Source organism: Epinephelus moara, chromosome 16, assembly GCF_006386435.1.
Source record: "Epinephelus moara isolate mb chromosome 16, YSFRI_EMoa_1.0, whole genome shotgun sequence".
Taxonomy (NCBI): Eukaryota; Metazoa; Chordata; class Actinopteri; order Perciformes; family Serranidae; genus Epinephelus; species Epinephelus moara.
The window spans coordinates 4361999-4381823 of NC_065521.1; the positions used below are offsets into that span (position 1 = coordinate 4361999).

Below are 19825 nucleotides of genomic sequence, written 5' to 3' on the forward strand. Positions count from 1 at the left end.
GCTGAAAAGAAACCTGGGGTTGTTCTTATTGTCTTCTATTAATGCTGAGTAATAGTTTGCTCTGGCATTGCGGAGGCCCCTCTTATAAGTTTTGAGACTGTCTGCCCAGATTAAACGAGATTCTTCCAGTTTGGTTAATCGCCAATTCCTTTCAAACTTTCACGATATTTGTTTTAACTTACGGGTTTGAGGAGCGAACTTTCTTTGCTTTGTTAACTGCTTTTTAAGAGGAGCTACAGAGACTTCCTGTGAAAAAAGGAGTGTGTTTTGAAAACAGACAAACAGTAACAGGCTGAAGTTTACTCACTGTCCCAGAACTAGAGCTTAGATTCTCTGCCCGAGAGAGAGAGAGAGAGAGAGAGAGAGAGAGAGAGAGAGAGAGAGAGAGAGAAATGGCTACAGGTTGGGGGTTGCAATTCACACATACAGAAAGGGGGGGGTAGAGATACATGGGAGGCACAGCGGCTTTCCGTGCCTTCAAAAAATATGCCCTATTCATTCAGTGTTTACCCAACACGCTCAATACATTGACATGCAATGACAAATTGTCATTAACTTATTAAGTTATTAAAAACGATGAAAATATGGACTTACCCATGTTTAAAATGACCGTTTGAAAAAACGAGTACTGACGGGAACAGACGAGTGGAGTTGATGTTTAACCGGCACGGAGAGCGCTGGGGAAATGCGCTGCCTGTGTGGACAGTCAAGTGCCTGCGAGTACACTCGCAGGACTTCTGCGGCACTAACGCGCTCTGTGTGTCCTTAGCATTAATTATAACAGCCAACTTATTGAAAAATGTCGGGGTTAAATCGGGCTCGGGCCCATAATTACAGTTAATTGGACGGGCTGGGCCGGTCCCGGACATAACGTGCACGGGCTCGGGCCAGGTCGGGCTGAATTTTTAGGGCCCGATCTAAGCTCTACCCAGAACGTCAACAATCATCACAGCCAGGGCACCTTGCACGTTGTATTTCACTTGGAGAGTTCATTCCCAAACATCAATATGTGATGAGGTCAGAGTAAGAATATGTCGACAAAAAGGATCTTCCTCTTTAACAAATAGGTATATTTCTGGGGATCCTTTCCATAATGTTGTCAGACAATTAAAATAACAATCTGAGCCTGTCAGAGGGGAAAAAAAGCCCTTTTGGCAGACATAAATTGACGGTGCATAATTGCCCAAAATGGTTTCATTGCAGCCTGTTTCATGACCGCCAGCTGCAGCCTTATTGCTCAGTACTGGACCATTTTCAAAAATTGTTATTCCCAGTAGTGACTTAGACACAAAACATGCGAAAATAGAGTCCAGGATGAAAAACACCTAAGTTACCCTTTAACATGTTAGCAGCATGTCAGGTCACGTATTTTATTACAGTTGTGCAACTGAGAGGACTTTATACCAATACAATCAGATTGAACAAATGCATCTATGCACGTGCATGCACTTCGTTGTGATATTGTCAATGTCTAAGTACATATACACAGATATGTGACCCAAGCTCCCACTGCCAGCACTGAAAGCTGTCTAAGGATGCAGTACCTGTGAGAGCCACTAGTTTCATGATTCAGTACTTTACCAAACCCAAATGACTGATGGGAGTTTGTCTGAGTGAGCTCACTTAAACAAATATAGAGAATGAAAAAATAATAAAGCCACTCACTCATAAAGTACATCAAAAATGAAACAAAGTAAAAAAACAACAACAACATCAACAACAAAGGTTATATCCATGCCCATAAAATGGGCCAATAAAATAAAATCCAACACAGCACATGAGCAACATAAATAGAACAATGGCACCTGTAGGGAAATTAGCACAAACATCAACCCACCCACTAAAAAAAACAAACATATGCTTTAAAAACATATGTTATTTAACCTGCTGAGTGGCCTGCCATGCTATGGATTAAGTGTTAAGGGGGCACATAGCATCAGGGTATGTGCTGTTTTAAATGTTCTGGTTTTAGTGCTTCATAATCATTTATGAGAAGGAAGAAAATGAAAAACAATGTTAGCAGGATGACAGGGGTCCACAGTAAATGTGGGCTTAAAAGCAAATTTCCCAAATTGAATGCAGCTGTAGTTTATTACTCAGATTCTTGTCTGGTGTGTACCTGTTGATGGCCACCATTGGGAGACAGCAACAGCAACAACAGGGGAAGGGATCTGGAGATACCTGCTGTCCAGACAGATTAGCCAGCATACGAACTTTCCCTCCAAAGAAGTCTGTGATCAGTCCCATGAATTTTAGCAAGGTGATGGAGTGATACCTGCACAGACATACACAATAAGGTGGGACCAGTAATGTACAACATATGTGATGAAAAGAAGACACAACACATTATTTTTATCATGCTGTCTGTGCTGAAACAGCTGTATTGAAAAGAGTCTGAATAGGGGTTTAATCTTCCCAGAACTTTTCAGAAGCCCAGGAAAGTCATTTTTCCTGAGCGGCGTTACCTGTATGTATAATTGGGCTACGCATGTTCATTTTGACAAAACTTTTTTGTCTGCCCTTTTATTCCATTATGAAAACAAAACGATGACAAGCTAAAAATAGATCTTGATAATTAAAGCTTAGAAGAAATCTATGTTTCATTTTTGTTGATGGGACGAGACATGATGAAAATGTTAGTGGTGGACTATCTGACATTGAAAGCTAGCCACTGAACAGCAGTGGACCAAGCAGCCATTGGCCGCCTGACTTCACAGCTGATCCCTGCAGGACTCCACTCAGTCTGGTCTGACAGGCAGGTAAGAGGCTCAGTTATCTGTGAGTGTAGCTGTGCTGTAAGTAAACAGTCTGAACACAGATCAGTTTTCTCTGACATGATGAACGTTCAAAATTTGAAAGTTTAGTTTTAATCACCAACTCTGTGAGAGGACACAAGTTTAAACCTACAGACTAACATTTTGCACATTAAGAAAGAATTCAGGCTTTAATGCTTCTTAACAGTGAGATGGATAAGTCCATCGGGCAAATGATGATCAGTAAGTGTGAGCTTGTAAATCATTCTTTGAACCTGTCAAAAACTGCTGAAGAAATGACAGTTTGTAATGTGCAGAAATGATTTTGAGTTGTAGAAAAACATTGCCTGAATTAATTTTTTTATACAAACTGTCATCTTGATTAAAATATCAAATGCATAAATTAGCCTTACTGGATTAAAGGAAAAAAAAAACATATAGAAAACCTAATGACTAATGTTGACGAAGATTTCCTGAATTTTCGTTGACTAAAACTTAACTAAAACTATGAAGGATAAAAATGACTAAAATGTGACTAAAAAACAAAAATGGGACTAAAAATTGTGCTTCTTCTTGTACACAGAATGTTGGATGTAACTTTCTGACTGAAATCTAATCGCTAAGCCAGTTTAATCAAACAGCATGTAGTGGGTCCCTCAGACAAGGCCTCGCTAGCGCTGATCTCTACTCTCCATCTTGGTACTGCAGTTTAATATGTAGGTGGATGAATTCCTGAAAATACAACTGAGCTGGTCTTTGACAAAAGTCCATGAGCAGGAAAGATGTAAAGCTGTAGAGGACCCTGAGTAGCACTTGACAAACTGGTGTCTCCCATGCTGACTTGACTTACCACACCACTCATTCAGCTGGTGTAGGCTACTCTCTCACATCTGAGCCTCACCACATTATTAGATAGCAGTGGATGCATGTGCACCTCACAATAATAGTCTTTCATCAACACACAGCTTATCCACATGTCATCATTATTAAAAACCAGTCCACAATATTTAGGAAAAGGAAAAAGAGGAAATATGACCCCCCCATCACTCCTAATAATACAGAGACTTTCCTGATGCTGCTGACCACTAGACCTGGGTGGTATCAAGGTATTAAGGTATATCAAGGTATTTAGAAAAATACAAATACAGATGTTCCTCTTTCTACTAAACAGCACGTGTCACTGGTTGAACAGGCTAGCTGCCTGTTCAACCAGTGACACGAGCTGGGAAAGATGAAAACTGCGAGTGGAGGGGATATCGTTACAGGACTAGTAAAAAGCTGGCTAGCAATTGCAGAGAGACATCAAGGAAAGCCAGTATGTAGAGTCAGCATATGTTCACATCTACATCCATAAATTAAGGGTTTATTTTGACCAGACTAGTGTTGATAATTGGTGGATCGATGGAGAGACTATCCAAGACAATTTTAGTATTTTATTTTCTTTCTGATGAGTTTGAATGAAGTGTGTTCTATGGTGAGTTAACAATCAGTACGTTTACATGCACAGTTTAATTCCTCTTTTAATCGAAATGAAAGGCCATTCCGATTAAAAGTGGTCACGTAAACGGTCATTCCGACTGAAAAACAGTCATTCCGATTGAAAATTAAATCAGATTAAAGGGGGTGGTTTATTCCGTTTGTCATTCCGAATGAAAGAATTTTGTGTGCATGTATACACTCATTCCTCTTTAAATTCATTCCGGTCTTTCTGCACATGCTCGTTTCCTTGCCCTTCTGGCGCGATGACGTATATAGCGCGCATAGCAACGGGCTGCATAGCAACAGGCTGAGATAGAGCAGTCGGACTTGTTGCAGTCACCGGTTTCCATTCGCCACAGCACGGTCTTCTATCTCCCTTCTTCAACCTTCTACCTCCCTTTTCCTCCTCAACAGACGAAGCATTAGCAGAACAAGATTGTTGTTGTACTGCTGCTGATCGGGGCCAAAGTCAGTTTTTTTGTATGCTTTTTTTAAACCCATCATCCCAAAAAAATTGTTGCACACATAACACTTGCTCACTGTTGGTTTATCATGTTCTTTCTCTCTACATACACTCCTCTCAGTAGTGTAGTGGCGCTTGAGTGGACACCAGAGAACTTTTACCATTTCATGTGGGGTCATGTGTCGTCGGATAACTCGCCTAAGTGCAGTTCATTTATCATTTACCATTTCCCCCAAAGAGCAGGTAAAGTGTGACAAGCTGGGTAGGGAGGCTGGGGGGCAGCAGCATCCCAGGAAAAAAAGGCCTCTCTCTTAGTAGGCTTTGTTGTGTAGTTATGTTGTTGTGGCCTTATGTACTAGTTCAAAATAATAGTAGTAATAGTATAAGTTAAAAAAAAAAAAAAATGTAAAAGATATATATATATATTTTTTTTTTTTTGTTCCCCCCTGTGTCGTCCCCGATGGATGACGGCGACCTTAGCATTCGCATATACTGCCTATGCCACACCGGCACTGGCTAGTTAGCTCCCATGTTAAAAACAAGCCCAGTTATGCTAGCAGCAGATCCAGATGTTGCAGGCTATCCTGACCGGTATACTCTGCCACAAGTGGTATTCATCAAGAAAGTTGATTCAACAACAAAAGACTCATTTGTATTAAATGTCCCCTTTAATATACTTTTATATACTAAAGTGCTCACTGTATGTGAGTAGTGTTCTTGCTTTTTTTTAGTTTTTTGTAAGCCCAATAAACAATATTCCTATCAAATATGTTGTAATGACAATGAAATCTTAGAGTTGTATCTTTGAATCTCAAGACCTGTTCACTCACAGTGAGGCGATGAAATTACACAGTGAGGAAGACCGTGGCACATATAGTGCTATGAGGGAGGTCAAGGCAAATACCTAAGAAAAAAAGAACATTGACATATTGAGATACAATGCAAGTGCATTAAAACAAATTCAAGACACTTAAGATTTAAAGTAGTTATTATTGGTTTTTGATCCACTGAGAGAAGTCCAGCTGTGAAGGAGGAGCTGTGTAAGAATGAGGAAGTCGATGTTACCGGGTACATTCCTAATATCCACAGGTAGAGCCATTTTCGTCTGGATGAGGGAAGGTGGCGCAGGAAGAAGCCCACCTCTTCCAGAAACAGCCCCAGTAAAATGATGGCAAGGCCAGCCGGGATGAGGAAGAGCCACAGCTCATCTTTAATGGCTGGGAAAAGATGAGTCACAGAGTCTGAGCAAAGACACACTTTAATTTTTACTACTGACTGATCATCAGACTGAATTTCCATTTTTTTCACTGAATTCAGTCAGCCTAACACTATTTTAATGTTTACCAATTTCTTTTTGGCAGGATGGGTTATAGATACATGTCAACATAAAGGCTGTGGTAGCTGTTTTTGGAACAGTTGACATATACCTTATTGTTTGAAGAAATATAACGATGAAAGAGTTTTTATGTCTATAAGTCAGCTTAAAACAACTTTGCAGCTGTGTTGATCTCATTCACACTGAAGGATTTCTCCATGCTTTTAATTTGTTCCTCTAGTCTTTTCCATGTGTCTAGAGGCTTCATGTTGGTCGACTAGTGTTAATATAGGTTAATATGAGTGTTCTTTAGAATTGTGAGCTATTATGTGCTCTGTTTTATGTCTTTTACTTAAGATAAGGGGGCATTTTTTAAGGACATTTGGGGCTTAGCCATGACATGGGGGTACACTGCATCATTCCCTGGTATCTTCTTGATTAGTAAGCTCTATTTTGATGCTTTTTAATGCATTCTGGCACACTCTTTACATGTCTTAAGGCCTTTGCACACTGAATGCATCTTTTTTCCCGATGCGTTCTTTTAATCCATCATCCAAAAAAAAATCTTTATGCACAGAAACCTTGCGCACTGATTCTGATGCATTTTGTTGTTCTGTTTTTTGCGAGAATTTGCAGTACCAGACAAAGTAAAAGGTTATATTTTCTCCTTTTAATATTATCAGGTATTTGGCCAATCTGGGAATAAATTCCTTACCAAAAAATTTCTTCACCAATGTGTTTGTAAAGATGTCTAACAACACATATAAAAAGATTTAAATTCTTCTCCCATAGGAAAATCTGTGACCCCTTATCAGTGAAAAACTAGACTCCCGAGACATTTGACATTGTGGACCAGTATAGTTTTCTAACTAGTATTTGAGATATTGAAAAAAATGAATAAAGCTACTTTTAAAATTTACATGTAAAAGCGGGTGTGGCTGGTTTTCCACCAAGGAGTGGTTTTGGTGCAAAACAAATGCTTGCAATCAATTCATAAATTATTTAAATTAATAAATAAACAAACTCATAAAGCTACTTTTTAATTTACTTGGACCCAGTCATATTTATTTTCACAAAAACAAAAAAAAAGTTTTTGTGATGAGTGGGGGAAGTGGGCGTGGCTGTTTTTCCACCAAGGAGTGGTTTTGGTGCAAACAAATGCTTGCAATCAATTCAGAAACCAGAAAAAACCCTTGTTTGACCCCTTACAAGCTACTTAAGGTAGAGGTAAACATTTTAAATTTCTCACCAATAAGGTTTCGGGTACCCCAACTTTTAGCAGCTGTCACAGATTTTCCTATGGGAGTTGAATTTAAATCTTTTTATATGTGTTGTTAGACACCTTTACAAACACATTGGGGAAGACATTTTTTGGTAAGGAATTTTCCCCAGATTTTCACAATATTCTCTGACTATCTCCACTGGAGTTACCTACCTGGCTATCATCACTCCTCCTTGTCATACATTTGATACCACAGCTGCATGAAGGGGCGGAGCTGTCCTCCCTCTCTGTCTCCACATTCTGTGTGAATTCCACATCCTCCTCCTCTTCATCATCATCCACCTGAATATGACTATCTGACTTCTTGAAAGCAGCTATCTGAACAATGAAATGAGTCTATGTATACCTATGTGTCTGTGTCCTGCCGCCACCTTTTCTTCACCGATTCTTGGTCAAACAGCTCGCTGAAGGCTTCTGATGGAGGCAAAAAAACGCAGAAAATCAAACCTGTTCCGAAAGTTTCAGACTCAGTGTGCAAACATGACTGACACGACATGAGGTCTTTTTATTTTTAGGTATGTGACAATTTTGGACGAAAAAACGGACTTCAACGGATCAGTCAAGTCGGACTTTTCATCTTGTCTGAGTATACGTGCAGAAGAGAAAATCGAATTTCTGACCAGGTACGTCTGACTCCTCGAGAGGCGGCGTGATGTCCTTTTTAATGTAGTGCGAATTGAACTAGTTCCAGTTCTTGTTCAGAATCTTTTTTGAAATAAATCCGCGTTTCACATTTTCCTACCATCCATAAACTTCAAAATGTTTTGCTCCTTTCGTGCAGAAGTGTGTCTTCTGCTTCTCGGTTGCCATGGTGTTTGTTTGTCTGTTTGTTTGTTTGTTTTTCCGGGAGTTACTGCACTGCTGCTACGTCATCTCCTTCTTCTTCCGAGTGAAAGCCCGCGAAAGAAAAGGTGGTGCATGCACAGAACACAAAGTCCAACTCCAGTCGCACTAAGCGGACAGGGGTGCCGCCGGGAATTTTGGGCCCCATGAAAAAAAAAATCACATTGGCCTTGGCTCTCCCTCACTGCGCAGCAGCCCTCCCCATCCCTCCCTCGCAGCCCCACACATACTCCCGAGCCTCAGCTCTCCCTCACCGCGCAGCAGCCTGCCCCGCACATACCCCCGAGGATTGGCTCTCCCTCTCCGCGGAGAGCCCTCAGCTCCGCTCCCACGGCCAACCCTCGCGCCCTCCGGCCGGGCCCGGCCTCACCTCACCCTTCCCCTCCCTCCGGGGCTCCAGGGAACCGAGTTCTGTCTTCCTTTTTTTGGGTTGTTTAGCCGTGTAGGCAGTTGTAACCAATGCTGGAATAGCTATTTCACCTGGTGCACTGTTCGCCATTGCCACTTGCTCTCCACTTCTGCCGGCGGCATGGGAACGCGCATATGCAGTAGAACAGCCAATAGGAACGCAGTGGTCTGAGCTGACCTTTGATTGGTTGATGCACATCGGCATGCTACTGATTCTTTAGAGGCTGAACACAGAGCCATGGTGAGGTGCAGAAGCCTATTGTTTGTCTCAGACCACTTGATTTACATTATGCTTAGAGGATATTATAAATTTTTTACTCAATTATACCAAAACAATGTTGCCTACTGGAGCTTTAACATTAATGAAAGACTTAAAAAATAATAATTTGAATATACATTAATTTTTCAATCAAAATAAATTAAGATCATCATCTCAAAATAATAAAAACAGCAGATTGTGGGGGCATGAAATTTGAAATGTGAAATTATGACTACTTCAAACTGTAGCACAACTGCATACACACCTGTAGCCTAATCTAATGGCACAGTTTGCAGCCTGGCTGAGAGCACTTTATTTTCTAGATTTTTTGAAAAAGAGCTCTAAGGCTCTGTCGTATGGACACTCGGTCAGAGGTGGCCCATTGATGCTGAGTAGCATGCATGCAGCCAGATTGTCCCCCTGTAGCCTGTTCCTCAGGTCTGTTTTCACCTACACATAAAAACAATTAAAAGTGTGTTGAAAACTGTTGATCTTGAATGTGCTCTTACACTGATCAGGTTGTCTGGAGAGGGGGCGTGGTAAACAGGTAGCAGGTGTCCCATATTAATAAATGACTGCTTGCCCTTGTTCCAGCTGTGTGTGTGCGTGCCGGTCAAACAAAACCGATGGCTGAGTGTGATTATTCCTCCGTCAGTTAAAACATTTTAGTCGGTGTTCCTGCCCTTTTTATGATGGCAGCTCCAACAGGTTATAGGCCCAGGAATGAGCTTGGAAGCCGATGGAACCGTTTATGTTGCAACGGAGATGAGAAGAATTATGAGTTGTGGGAAACTAAGTTTCTGGCACCCCTGTGTCTGCTTAATTTGAAGAGCACCATACTCAACGAGCCGCCCAGTGAGGACGGCGCCAATGATGCTTGTGCCTGCGCAGCAGACGGCGCTGAGAAAAATAAATAGAGTGATGAGAAGTTAAGTTTTACTGAGTTTAAAACAAAGCTAAGGAGCTATGAGAGCACAGAAAAGTTTAATGCCATTTGCTCAGATGATGACAGCGTGATGAAAGTGAGAGAAAGAGACAGCTTGAACAAAAAATGCATCAAGCTTAACAACAACAGCTGCACACACACACACACACACACACACACACACACAGACCTCTGTGTATGTGTGTCTCACAATCTTTAAAGGACAGATTACAGCTGCAGAATCTTCATTTGAAACTGCATCTACACATTATAGGCTATATCAGTGTTTTCCATCTCTCACATACTACTACAGCCTTTATTACTGATAATACTGTTGCTACTTTTGTGATTATGACTGTTAAATACATATTGTAATGTACTGTAATATAAAGTCCCTCTATGTGAGTGTATCTCTCTGCTGGTATGCTCAGATTGACGATTGGACCCACGGTTTGGGAATTAAAGGGAGGAGTTCGAGACATTTTAAAGTCATCTCACACAGCTTGTCTCTCCCTCTCAGTGACAGACTCAGGATGTTTGAAGGGCAGGGGCGAAAAGGAATAAAGGGCACCTACTGCATGACATGGGGCCCCATTGGTGTGCAAAAAAAACAAAATTTGACGCCCTAAACATGCTCAAAAACTCACCAAAATTGGCATGCATGTCAGGACTGGCGACAGATTTGATAAAATGAAAAAATTAACCCCAAAAGTGCCAAAATGGGCTCTCTAGCGCCACCTAGACACACTAAAATGACCACTGTGGCCCATAGGAATATTGTAGAAAGATCAAACCACGACCAGCTTGTTCGTCTCATCAAGACCTACAAATCACATACTGACACCCCTGACCTAAATCCAACAGGAAATGAGCTAGTGCCTCTGAAAGTAACATGAGCAAATGTGGAGAAATTGTGAGCTGTGAGCTAGACATTTTAAACTTGCGACCAAGATCGCATTTTTTGACTCCACAAACATAAAAACCTATATGTCTGCGTTTGGGATGAGTGTATCTCTCTGATGGTATGCTCAGATTGGCGATTGGACCCACGCTTTGGGAATTAAAGGGAGGAGTTCGAAAGCCATCTCCATCTGAATGCTCTCACAGCTTGTCTCTCTCTCTCAGTGATGAACACAGGATGTTTGAAGGGCAGGGGCGAAAAGGACAAAAGGGCATCTACTGCATGACATGGGGCCTCATTGGTGTGCAAAAAAAACCAAAATTTGACCCCCTAAACATGCTCAAAAACTCACCAAAATTGGCACGCATGTGAGGACTGGCGAAAAAATGGATAAAATGAAAAAATGGGCTCTCTAGCGCCACCTAGACACATAAAAATGGCCACTGCAGCCCGTAGGAATGTCGTAGAAAGATCAAACCAAAACTGGCTTGTTTATCTCATCAGGAATGTCGTAGAAAGATCAAACCAAAACTGGCTTGTTTATCTCATCAAGACCTACAAATCACGCACTGACACCCCTGACCTAAATCCAACAGGAAGTGAGCTAGTGCTTCTGAAAATAACATGAGCAAATGTGAAGAAATTGTCAGCTGTGAGCAAGAGTGGAGAGGAGGGTTGGGTATCGTTTGGGTTTTTTCTGATACCGGTGCCGAACTGATACTTTTAAAATGGTACCAGTGCTTAAACGGTGCCTGAACCGATACCTCAAAATATGAGGTTTTTATGGAGGTTCAAAAGTGTCACAAATGGGCCACCTTTCAGAAGTGTGTGAGTATTTTGTATAACAGTTTTAAATTATAATAAAAATGTGTTTTTATTTATTTATTGCTGAGGCAAATTAGAAATACCTAGAAATAAATGGGTATATGAACTCTATTAACAGTTTTAAAATATAATAAAAAACACTTAACAAATTAACATTACAATAATATTAGTCTCTATATACAGACTCAACAGTCAGTGAATGTAGAGTCTGTAGGCAAACCCCGGAGATCTTGCCTCTGGAAGAAGAGCGGAAGAGCCCTGGTTTCCGGTGCTAGGCTGTTTGTAGTCCGCGTGATATTGATCAATCACGTTTGAGCCGGCTGCAGTTGTTGCCAGGTTAAACACTCTGTGCTGTGAACTAACGAGGCGGAACATAATTGGCGTCACTGCAAACTCTATATTTACTTATATATAAACGGAAGTCGGAAACGGAAATTCGCCTCCTCAAACCGGAATGCCAAAAAATCGGGGGTCTGCTCATTTTCCACCATGGGTATGTCCTCCAACAGTCTTACATATAGCCTAAATAGTGCAGTGCTGGAAACACTTGAATCTCTCGCCCCTCTTAAAACTAGTAAAGGCACTCGATCTAAATCTGTGCCATGGTTTTCTGACCATACTCGCTCACTTAAACGGACTTGTCGTAGATTTGAGGACAGGTGGCGTGCCACTAAATCAGAATCCTCGCGCCTTGCCTGGACTCAAANCCAGCAACATGATAGATCAGTGCTCAGTGTCCTGGTCCACCAGTTCACTCTCACAGTTTGAGCCTATCTCCACTGAGGCCTTGGCCTCTTTGGTAGCCGCCTCAAAGCCTACTACGTGCGCATCAGATCCTATTCCATCTGACCTCTTTAAATAACTTTTTCCTATCCTAAGTGGCCCTACACGCACCATCATTAACATTTCCTTCTCTGAGGGGTCTGTCCCAGTAGCCTATAAATCTGCAATCATTAAACCACTCCTTAAAAAATCTAATAGTGATCCACTGGTTCTTGCCAATTATCGACCCGTTTCCATTCTTCCTTTTTTATCCAAAATACTTGAGAGAATTGTTGCTGATCAATTGACTGCCCATCTTTCTGCTAATAATCTCTTTGACAACTTTCAATCCGGCTTCCACTCCTGTCATTCTACTGAAACTGCCCTGACTAGAGTTGTCAATGATCTGCTGATCACTGCAGACTCTGGATCAGCTTCCTTACTTTTAATTCTTGATTTGAGTGCGGCTTTCACTGTAGATCACTGTGTGCTTTTACATCGGTTAGAGCATTGCGTTGGTGTACATGGGCTGGCACTCTCATGGTTCCATATCTTATTTATCTAGCAGATCCCAACGAGTTAGTTTTAATTATTTTTCTGAATGTTCTACTGTCATCTCTGGTGTGCCCCAGGGTTCTGTCCTTGGCCCTCTGTTGTTTTGTATTTACATGCTCCCTCTGGGCAAGATCTTTTCAGAATATGGCACTAAGTTCCATTGCTATGCGGATGATACGCGGCTATACATGCCGCTGCAGCCAAATGACCCCTCCCAAATCCAAAATTTAGAGCCATGTCTATCCCAAATCAAACTTTGGATGTGTCACAACTTCCTTATGCTTAATGCTGCAAAGACTGACTTGTTAGTGATTAATCCTAATAACTATAAGCACTTGTCTGAGGATCTATGTCTTAATATAGATGGATGTATGATCACTGAGAGCTCACGCATTAGAAACTTAGGAGTTATTTTTGATCCGACTCTTACTTTTCAATTTTTAATTTTATTTAATTTTAATTTTATATACTTTATTAATCCCCGAGGGGAAATTCAATTTTACACTCTGTTGTCAATTACACACAGGTCCGAACACACACACTGCCTCATATCAAGGAAATCACTAAGACAGCATTTTTCATCTACGTAGTATATAAAATCCGCCCTGTTTTATCTTTCCGAAACGCTGAGATTGTTGTTCATGCTCTTGTGTCCTCTCAACTGGATTATTGCAACGCTCTTTTCTCTGGCCTCCCTAGCTGTGCTATCAGAAGTCTTCAGCTTGTGCAGAATTCAGCCGCCAGACTTTTGACGAGAACCAGTAGATATAGCCACATAACTCCTGTCTTGGCATCACTTCACTGGCTGCCTGTTCAAGCTAGAGCTGATTTTAAAGTTCTTCTTTTAACTTATAAGGCCTCAAATGGACTTGCACCATTGTATTTAACCAAACTACTTACACCCTACCTTCCGCCACGTCCTCTTCGCTCTCTTAATTCGCACCTACTTGTCATCCCGTCGGTTAATAAAAAGTCAGCTGGCTGTAGGGCCTTCTCCTACCGTGCTCCTTATTTGTGGAATGGCCTCCCATTAGCTATTAAGAAGCTACCTCCAATGATATTTTTAAATCCCGTCTTAAAACACACCTTTTTACTCAATATTTCAGTTAGTCTAATTTGTAACTGTTTTATCACTTTCTTTTTGTGCTTTTATTATTGTTTTTATTGTTTAATCTTTTATTGTACTTGGTTTTTATTGTAAAGTGTATTGAGACCATGTACCATGGTGATTTTGCACTTTAAATAAATTGATTGATTGATTGATTGATTGATTGATTGATTGCCCCCAGAGGCTGTATCACCGTCTGCCGGAAGTCAGACGCCGAATACAGCCGATGGGTTCCGAGAATGCAATAATATTAACTCTATTAAAGTCCAGTCTCTGTAGGCAGCCCAGGCTCTGCAAATGGCAACAAAAACATTTGGATCCAGGCTGTACCAACCGCCAGCACGAGACCAGTGAAAGCAAGCACACACACATGAACGCAGTGCCCATGTCTCACGGTCTCGTGCAAGCGTGCACACATGAACGTGGTGCACAGAGAGGCAGTTAGAGCTGCAGGCTACAATGAGGCTAAAAACAGAGTTCAAATGATGTTTTTCCAAACAACTTTATATGTCAGGGCTTCAGGACACTTGGATCACTACGGACGAGCAATATGGAGATATTTTGTGGTTTCAATTATGTGTTTTTGACGTTTGAATCTGGGGCGCCGTGAGCATCCATTAGGTGGAGTTTTGTTGCTAAGTTACCTCCTCTCCCCTTGGATCTCCATAAGTGTTGTGAGGACTCTAAAACTTCACCTAATCCTCCATCGGCATGAGGGTGAGTAGATAATGGGTGAATTTTCATGTTGGGTGCACTATCCCTTGAACAGGTGTGTAAATCCAGGGTAACTAGCAGCTATCACTCGTTCATGACAGAATCACAGAGGACGAGGCGGGGAGGGGTGAGCTAGCTCCGTTGTGTTTGATAACATTGTTGAATGTAAACAGAAGTGACACCCAACAGTGCTTAGCGTGCCTTTAAATAATAATATACACTCAACAAATGAACAAATGAATGAATGAATGATTCTGTTATGTGTAACGTCCAATAGAGGAAGACATAACATTTAATAAAAAAACACCGAAAGGAGGCACCGTAATGTGCGTTTTGTTTCGGTCCGGTAGGTATCGGTTGTATAAGTACCGGTTCCATATAAGCACCGACTTTCGGTACCCAACCCTAGTGGAGAGGGGTCTAAAATTGTCTAAAACTTTTGTCTTTAACTGTCCACATGAGCTGGAGGCCAAAACGGCGGGAGTCCAAGGTCCCGCCCAACGCTGCTTGCAGCTATAATTTTATTACTATATTTGAAAAAAAATATTCTTAATGATGATGGTTTCAGAATTTTATATTAATTTTTACCTATTTTTGGGGCCTCTGTCAGTCAGGGGCCCTTGGAATCATCCTAACTTTTCTCCCCTATAAGGCGCCACTTGAAGTGGATACATGCAGCAATAGTTAGATTTTCAATCGAATTATCTAGGTGTGTTAGTCGAGCTACGGATAGTCCAATTTCAGTCAGACTAAGCTGTTTACATGCATTTAAAAGTCCAGTTTCAGTCGGACTAAGCTGTTTACATGCATTTAAAAATTCCAGTTTCACTCGGACTAAGCCAATAATTCGATTTTCTCAAGCTGCATGTAAATGTACTGAGTGAGTTTTTTGAATGGGTTTGTGGTAAGATGCCTTAAATAAGGTCTGTGGTAGACACAAGCTGAAGAAATTTTCAATTTTGTTCTACCACATAAAATAAATCAGTAAATACCCCACTGTGAATTTTGAAGCTTTAATTGTGTTTAAAAAGGTGGTTGCTAACAAGTGGCTAATTGAGACTACGGACCATCATCACACCAAACCTTGACAGCCTTGTTGTAGTGATGTATGTAAGACTTGTCACAGCATGAACAGTGGTTACATAAGCTTCAAAACCAGCCACAACTCAGCCCTGAGCAAGAGTGACTGTCCACTATTGACCAATCAACGGAGTGCTGTGTTTCTAGCTCCACCAGGTATTTGTGCTAGGTACACCAACAGAGGGCTGACCCAAAATGGGGATGGTTAGGAACGGTTCCATTGGTACCATCCACAACTTTTCACAGTAGAAACAGAAGCATACAGAACTGTTTAATACCTACAATGATGAGGAAAATGCTGAGTAACTATATATATATATATTATCATTATTATCAACCCCATCCGCTTGTACGTGTGCACTGGTTATGTGAATGCCATCTGCATTCCTATAATCTGCACAACTAAGTCGGGAATTCAGATAATATTTTGAATATCTTTTGTACTTTATGTCTTGCACAATTTGTATAACAAACTTGAATAGTATTTTGTATGTCACTTGAATCTGTATATAGTATTTGTATGTCATTTGTATCTGAAAATTTGTACAATCTGTCAATTGTACATACTGTATATTGTTTCTATGCGTATACTGAAGAATGTCATTCCGAGCCAGCAAATGCTTGAAACAAAGCACTAGTTAAACCTCACTGCACTTTACTTTTCACTGTTCTTTTTATTGATACATTTGTTTCTATGTGAACATGGAAGTTTGTCCTTCTGATGCTAGTGATTGTGAGCCAGGGGTAGTGCTCGATAAGCTCTTGCTTCTCCCTATCCCTTTTTCAGCCACTGGACTGTATGAAAAGCACCCAATGCAAATGTTGTAATTTTTTTATTTGTACTTGAAAGCTGAAAATAAACTAAGCAAACAAACAAACAAACCTGAACTGCAGTGAACCGTACTGCTTGGTGGAAATGGGGCTTTAGTGTAGTTTATTTATAGCCTAACATTAGCTTTTCACTTTTGGCAATTGCATCTGGGCTTCAAAAATCATAAAAACTGTGGTAATTTGTGAAGATTACATTGCTGAATAAAACATGCAAGTACCATAAAGGTTTGTTTGCCACAGAGTTTATTTTCTGCAATAATCCAAAATTCAATGGAAAAATCCCATAGGCTTTTTGATGAGGGAACCAGGATGAAGCTAACTTCTGCATTGGCCTACGGAAAAACATCATCCCTCTATTTCTTCTTTTTTTCCAACATTGCTGGTGGTGGCTTTGCAGCCCACAAGGTGAGCCGGCCCATCTGACATTTGCCAGAACTGCCCAGGGGCCATTCCGAGCCTGGTTAATACTATGAGTTTTGATTAGAAACAGAATACTTCACAACTGCTATCATTTAACATGTATTAACTAGAGTTGTATTTACATTAACAGTGGTGGAATGTAACTAAGTATATTTACAGAGGTACTGTTGTTGTACATATTATGCTAGTTTATGTTGCCTGTCTGTTTTGTTCTCTGAAACCAGCTTGCCATTAATGCTTGCTTTTTGCTTAATCATACTGCCTGCTTTGTGTTTCAGCATTTGGGTTCTCCTCTAACTGTAACAAACAACACACAAAGTTTCAAAGGTCCTCAAATGTTTTGTTCTTCTGACAGAAAAAAATCATCAATTAAGCCTGCACACCAAGCAGCTCCTGTTTGGAGGGATTTTAATGCAGATTTAATTTAAATACCCCGAGGGCCAGAGCCAGTTATGTGACATGTGACATGCCACACCTGTTGCCCATATTTCTAATAAAGATAAACCAAGAAAATATAAATATGTACATGTACATGTGTACCCTAATATTATTCCAGAACTATTTTTGAAAAATATATAAGGGGAAAATATCAGTATGTACACATTTCATATCCCACATATATAGTCAGGTCACACATAGAAATAAAGGTACATGTAGAAAAACACATATATACAAATAGTCATACCAATAGTTAGTATTACCACAAGGACTGTCTATTAGAGGCACCTCTGTCTATTTATCTGACCTTAAAAGACGTTTTAAAGCTTCACTCTACATTTAAATCCTTCTAAATGAGAGCTGCTTGGTATAAGGACTTAATCATTTCCTTCTTTGCCAGATGTTTCTTTGGTTCAGCACCCAATCCATTGGACGTTGGGATGTGTGTCTTTTGTACCGTTTTAGAAAGAAATCATCACCCATTAGCTTATAAAACAAAAACACTAAAAGCAAAGCCAAGCAGTGCTGAAATTGAGAATATCTATTATTCTTCATTAATGCCATTTCCTCTTAAAATGCAGCTATTGTATAGGAAGAGACCTTAACTTACCAGTGAAGAATTGTGATGACAGAGGGATCTCAGGGCCAATCCAGCTACAGTTGCCACCTCTTCCCATTCTCTACACGCTACTACACTACACTCTACCTGTCACACAATAAACACAGACAGGCGAATGTACGAAAATCAAGCGACAACAATTAATGGCAAACTGAATGACACAGCACCAAACTAACCGTATAACTCTTGTGGCTCAGGGATGAGTGGTCTTGGAGTTTGCAGCGCTTTCCATGGGATTCTGTCCTGTTGCGTACGTGTTCACCTGAACAATTACTGTCTGACTGGAGACATTAATGATTGACTAGATATGTAAGTGGACAGGTGGGATCCAAGTCCATTCTGTGAGAGGCTATAAATTCATCTAAGAAGAATGTCATTAAAAACCTGTAGAGATTAGTTAAAGCCCCACTTATCAATATTTTGATCTAAACAGTGGGTTAAATGACTACATTTGTGAAATGGGAAAAAGTGATTGTCTGATTTAGTCTGATTTTGCAGCTGCTGTTGGTATAAAAGCTCTGATACACCTGCTGTCCATCACCTACTCAGCTAGCTGGGACGATCATCTAACTGAATGTACTGCATTTCGCAGCTCACTTTTCCATCACATGTGCAGCCCACACTAATGCACAGTCTAAGCCACTAATTGCTGTAATGGAAGTTTTTATTATACACTGACCAAAAATTGAAATGCATCACTTTTGTTTTTGCTCTTATTTTTCACAGGTTTATGTTAAAGATCTGAGACTTTTGACTGCACTCAGTAGATATATTTCTTTCATATTTTGGTCAAAAATTTGTAAGTTGGTGTTAGTGAGCCCCTCGCCTTTTCCAAGATAATCCATCCACCTGACAGGTGTGGCATATCAAGATGCTGATTGAACAGCATCATTACCATACAGGTGTGCCTTAGGATGGTCACAATAAAAAGCCACTCTAAAATGTGCAGCTGAGGCTCCGTGTCCCTGGTACTCCATCACCAGCGTTAGGCAGAGAATGAATAATACAGCTTCTGTCAAATTTAAAGATGATAGATGGTGACCTTTGACCTACTTACATACTCAAATTTAAAGCATATGCAGGTTTTTACATTAGTTTGTTTTGAACCACAGAATTCCCTGAGTTGGATATGACTTAATAAAGTCAGATGCTGGCTACATTTGGTTAATTTTCATTATAATGCTAACCCTAGGTTTGTACGTATATAGTCAGCACCTAACCTCATGTGGTTGTAGAATCATGATGGGCTGGATACAACACAGAGCCAGCCTGTTTATTAGGGATCCGTATATGTTTTCTAGTGGGAAACATGTCCAGATTTCTATCCCCCTTTTTTTTTTTCTTTTTTTTTAACATGTGCCCACTCTGCTCAGTGCTGGAAGATATTTACACTGTTTGTCTAACTCGTCCACATATAAAACAGCATGCTCATATGAGCACACACATTCACATGCATACTTATAGACATGATTACATACCCATATACATACACACTTGTACACTTACATGCGCACGCGCACACACACACACACACACACACACACACACATATTTATTAGGTCTTTTTGGCTCCAATTGTTTTTGCTTCTGAGCCGATTTAATTAGACATGGTTCACACGGGGCCTTAGCCCCTTTAGGTAAGATTATGAATGGGTTGCTTCAAAATTGCTTCGGAGGAGGGGTGGATTCAATTCAATTCAATTCAATTCAATTCAATTTTATTTATAAAGCCCAATATCACAAATCACAATTTGCCTCACAGGGCTTTACAGCATACGACATCCCTCTGTCCTTATGACCCTCGCAGCAGATAAGGAAAAACTCCCCAAAAAACCCCTTTAACGG

At 40.6% G+C, this 19825-nt stretch overlaps 1 protein-coding gene across 4 annotated transcripts in view; it reads right to left on the minus strand.

The window, feature by feature from the left end:
- Positions 1-18248, minus strand: part of si:dkey-16n15.6 (organic solute transporter subunit alpha) — a 26791-nt gene extending 8543 nt beyond the window's left edge. For 2 of the 4 annotated variants that reach the window (XM_050064695.1, XM_050064693.1), the window contains exons 1-5: positions 18157-18248; positions 17972-18067; positions 5761-5912; positions 5526-5599; positions 2120-2275 (exon numbers count right to left, since the gene is read on the minus strand). In XM_050064695.1, the coding sequence (XP_049920652.1) occupies positions 2120-2275; positions 5526-5599; positions 5761-5912; positions 17972-18038 (449 nt within the window). In that variant the 5' untranslated portion in view covers positions 18039-18067; positions 18157-18248. Of the gene's footprint in view, positions 1-2119; positions 2276-5525; positions 5600-5760; positions 5913-7638; positions 7707-17971; positions 18068-18156 lie in introns of all 4 variants that reach the window. The other 2 variants (XM_050064696.1, XM_050064694.1) reach the window with 2 other exon arrangements.
- Between the last annotated feature and the right edge of the window lie 1577 nt (positions 18249-19825).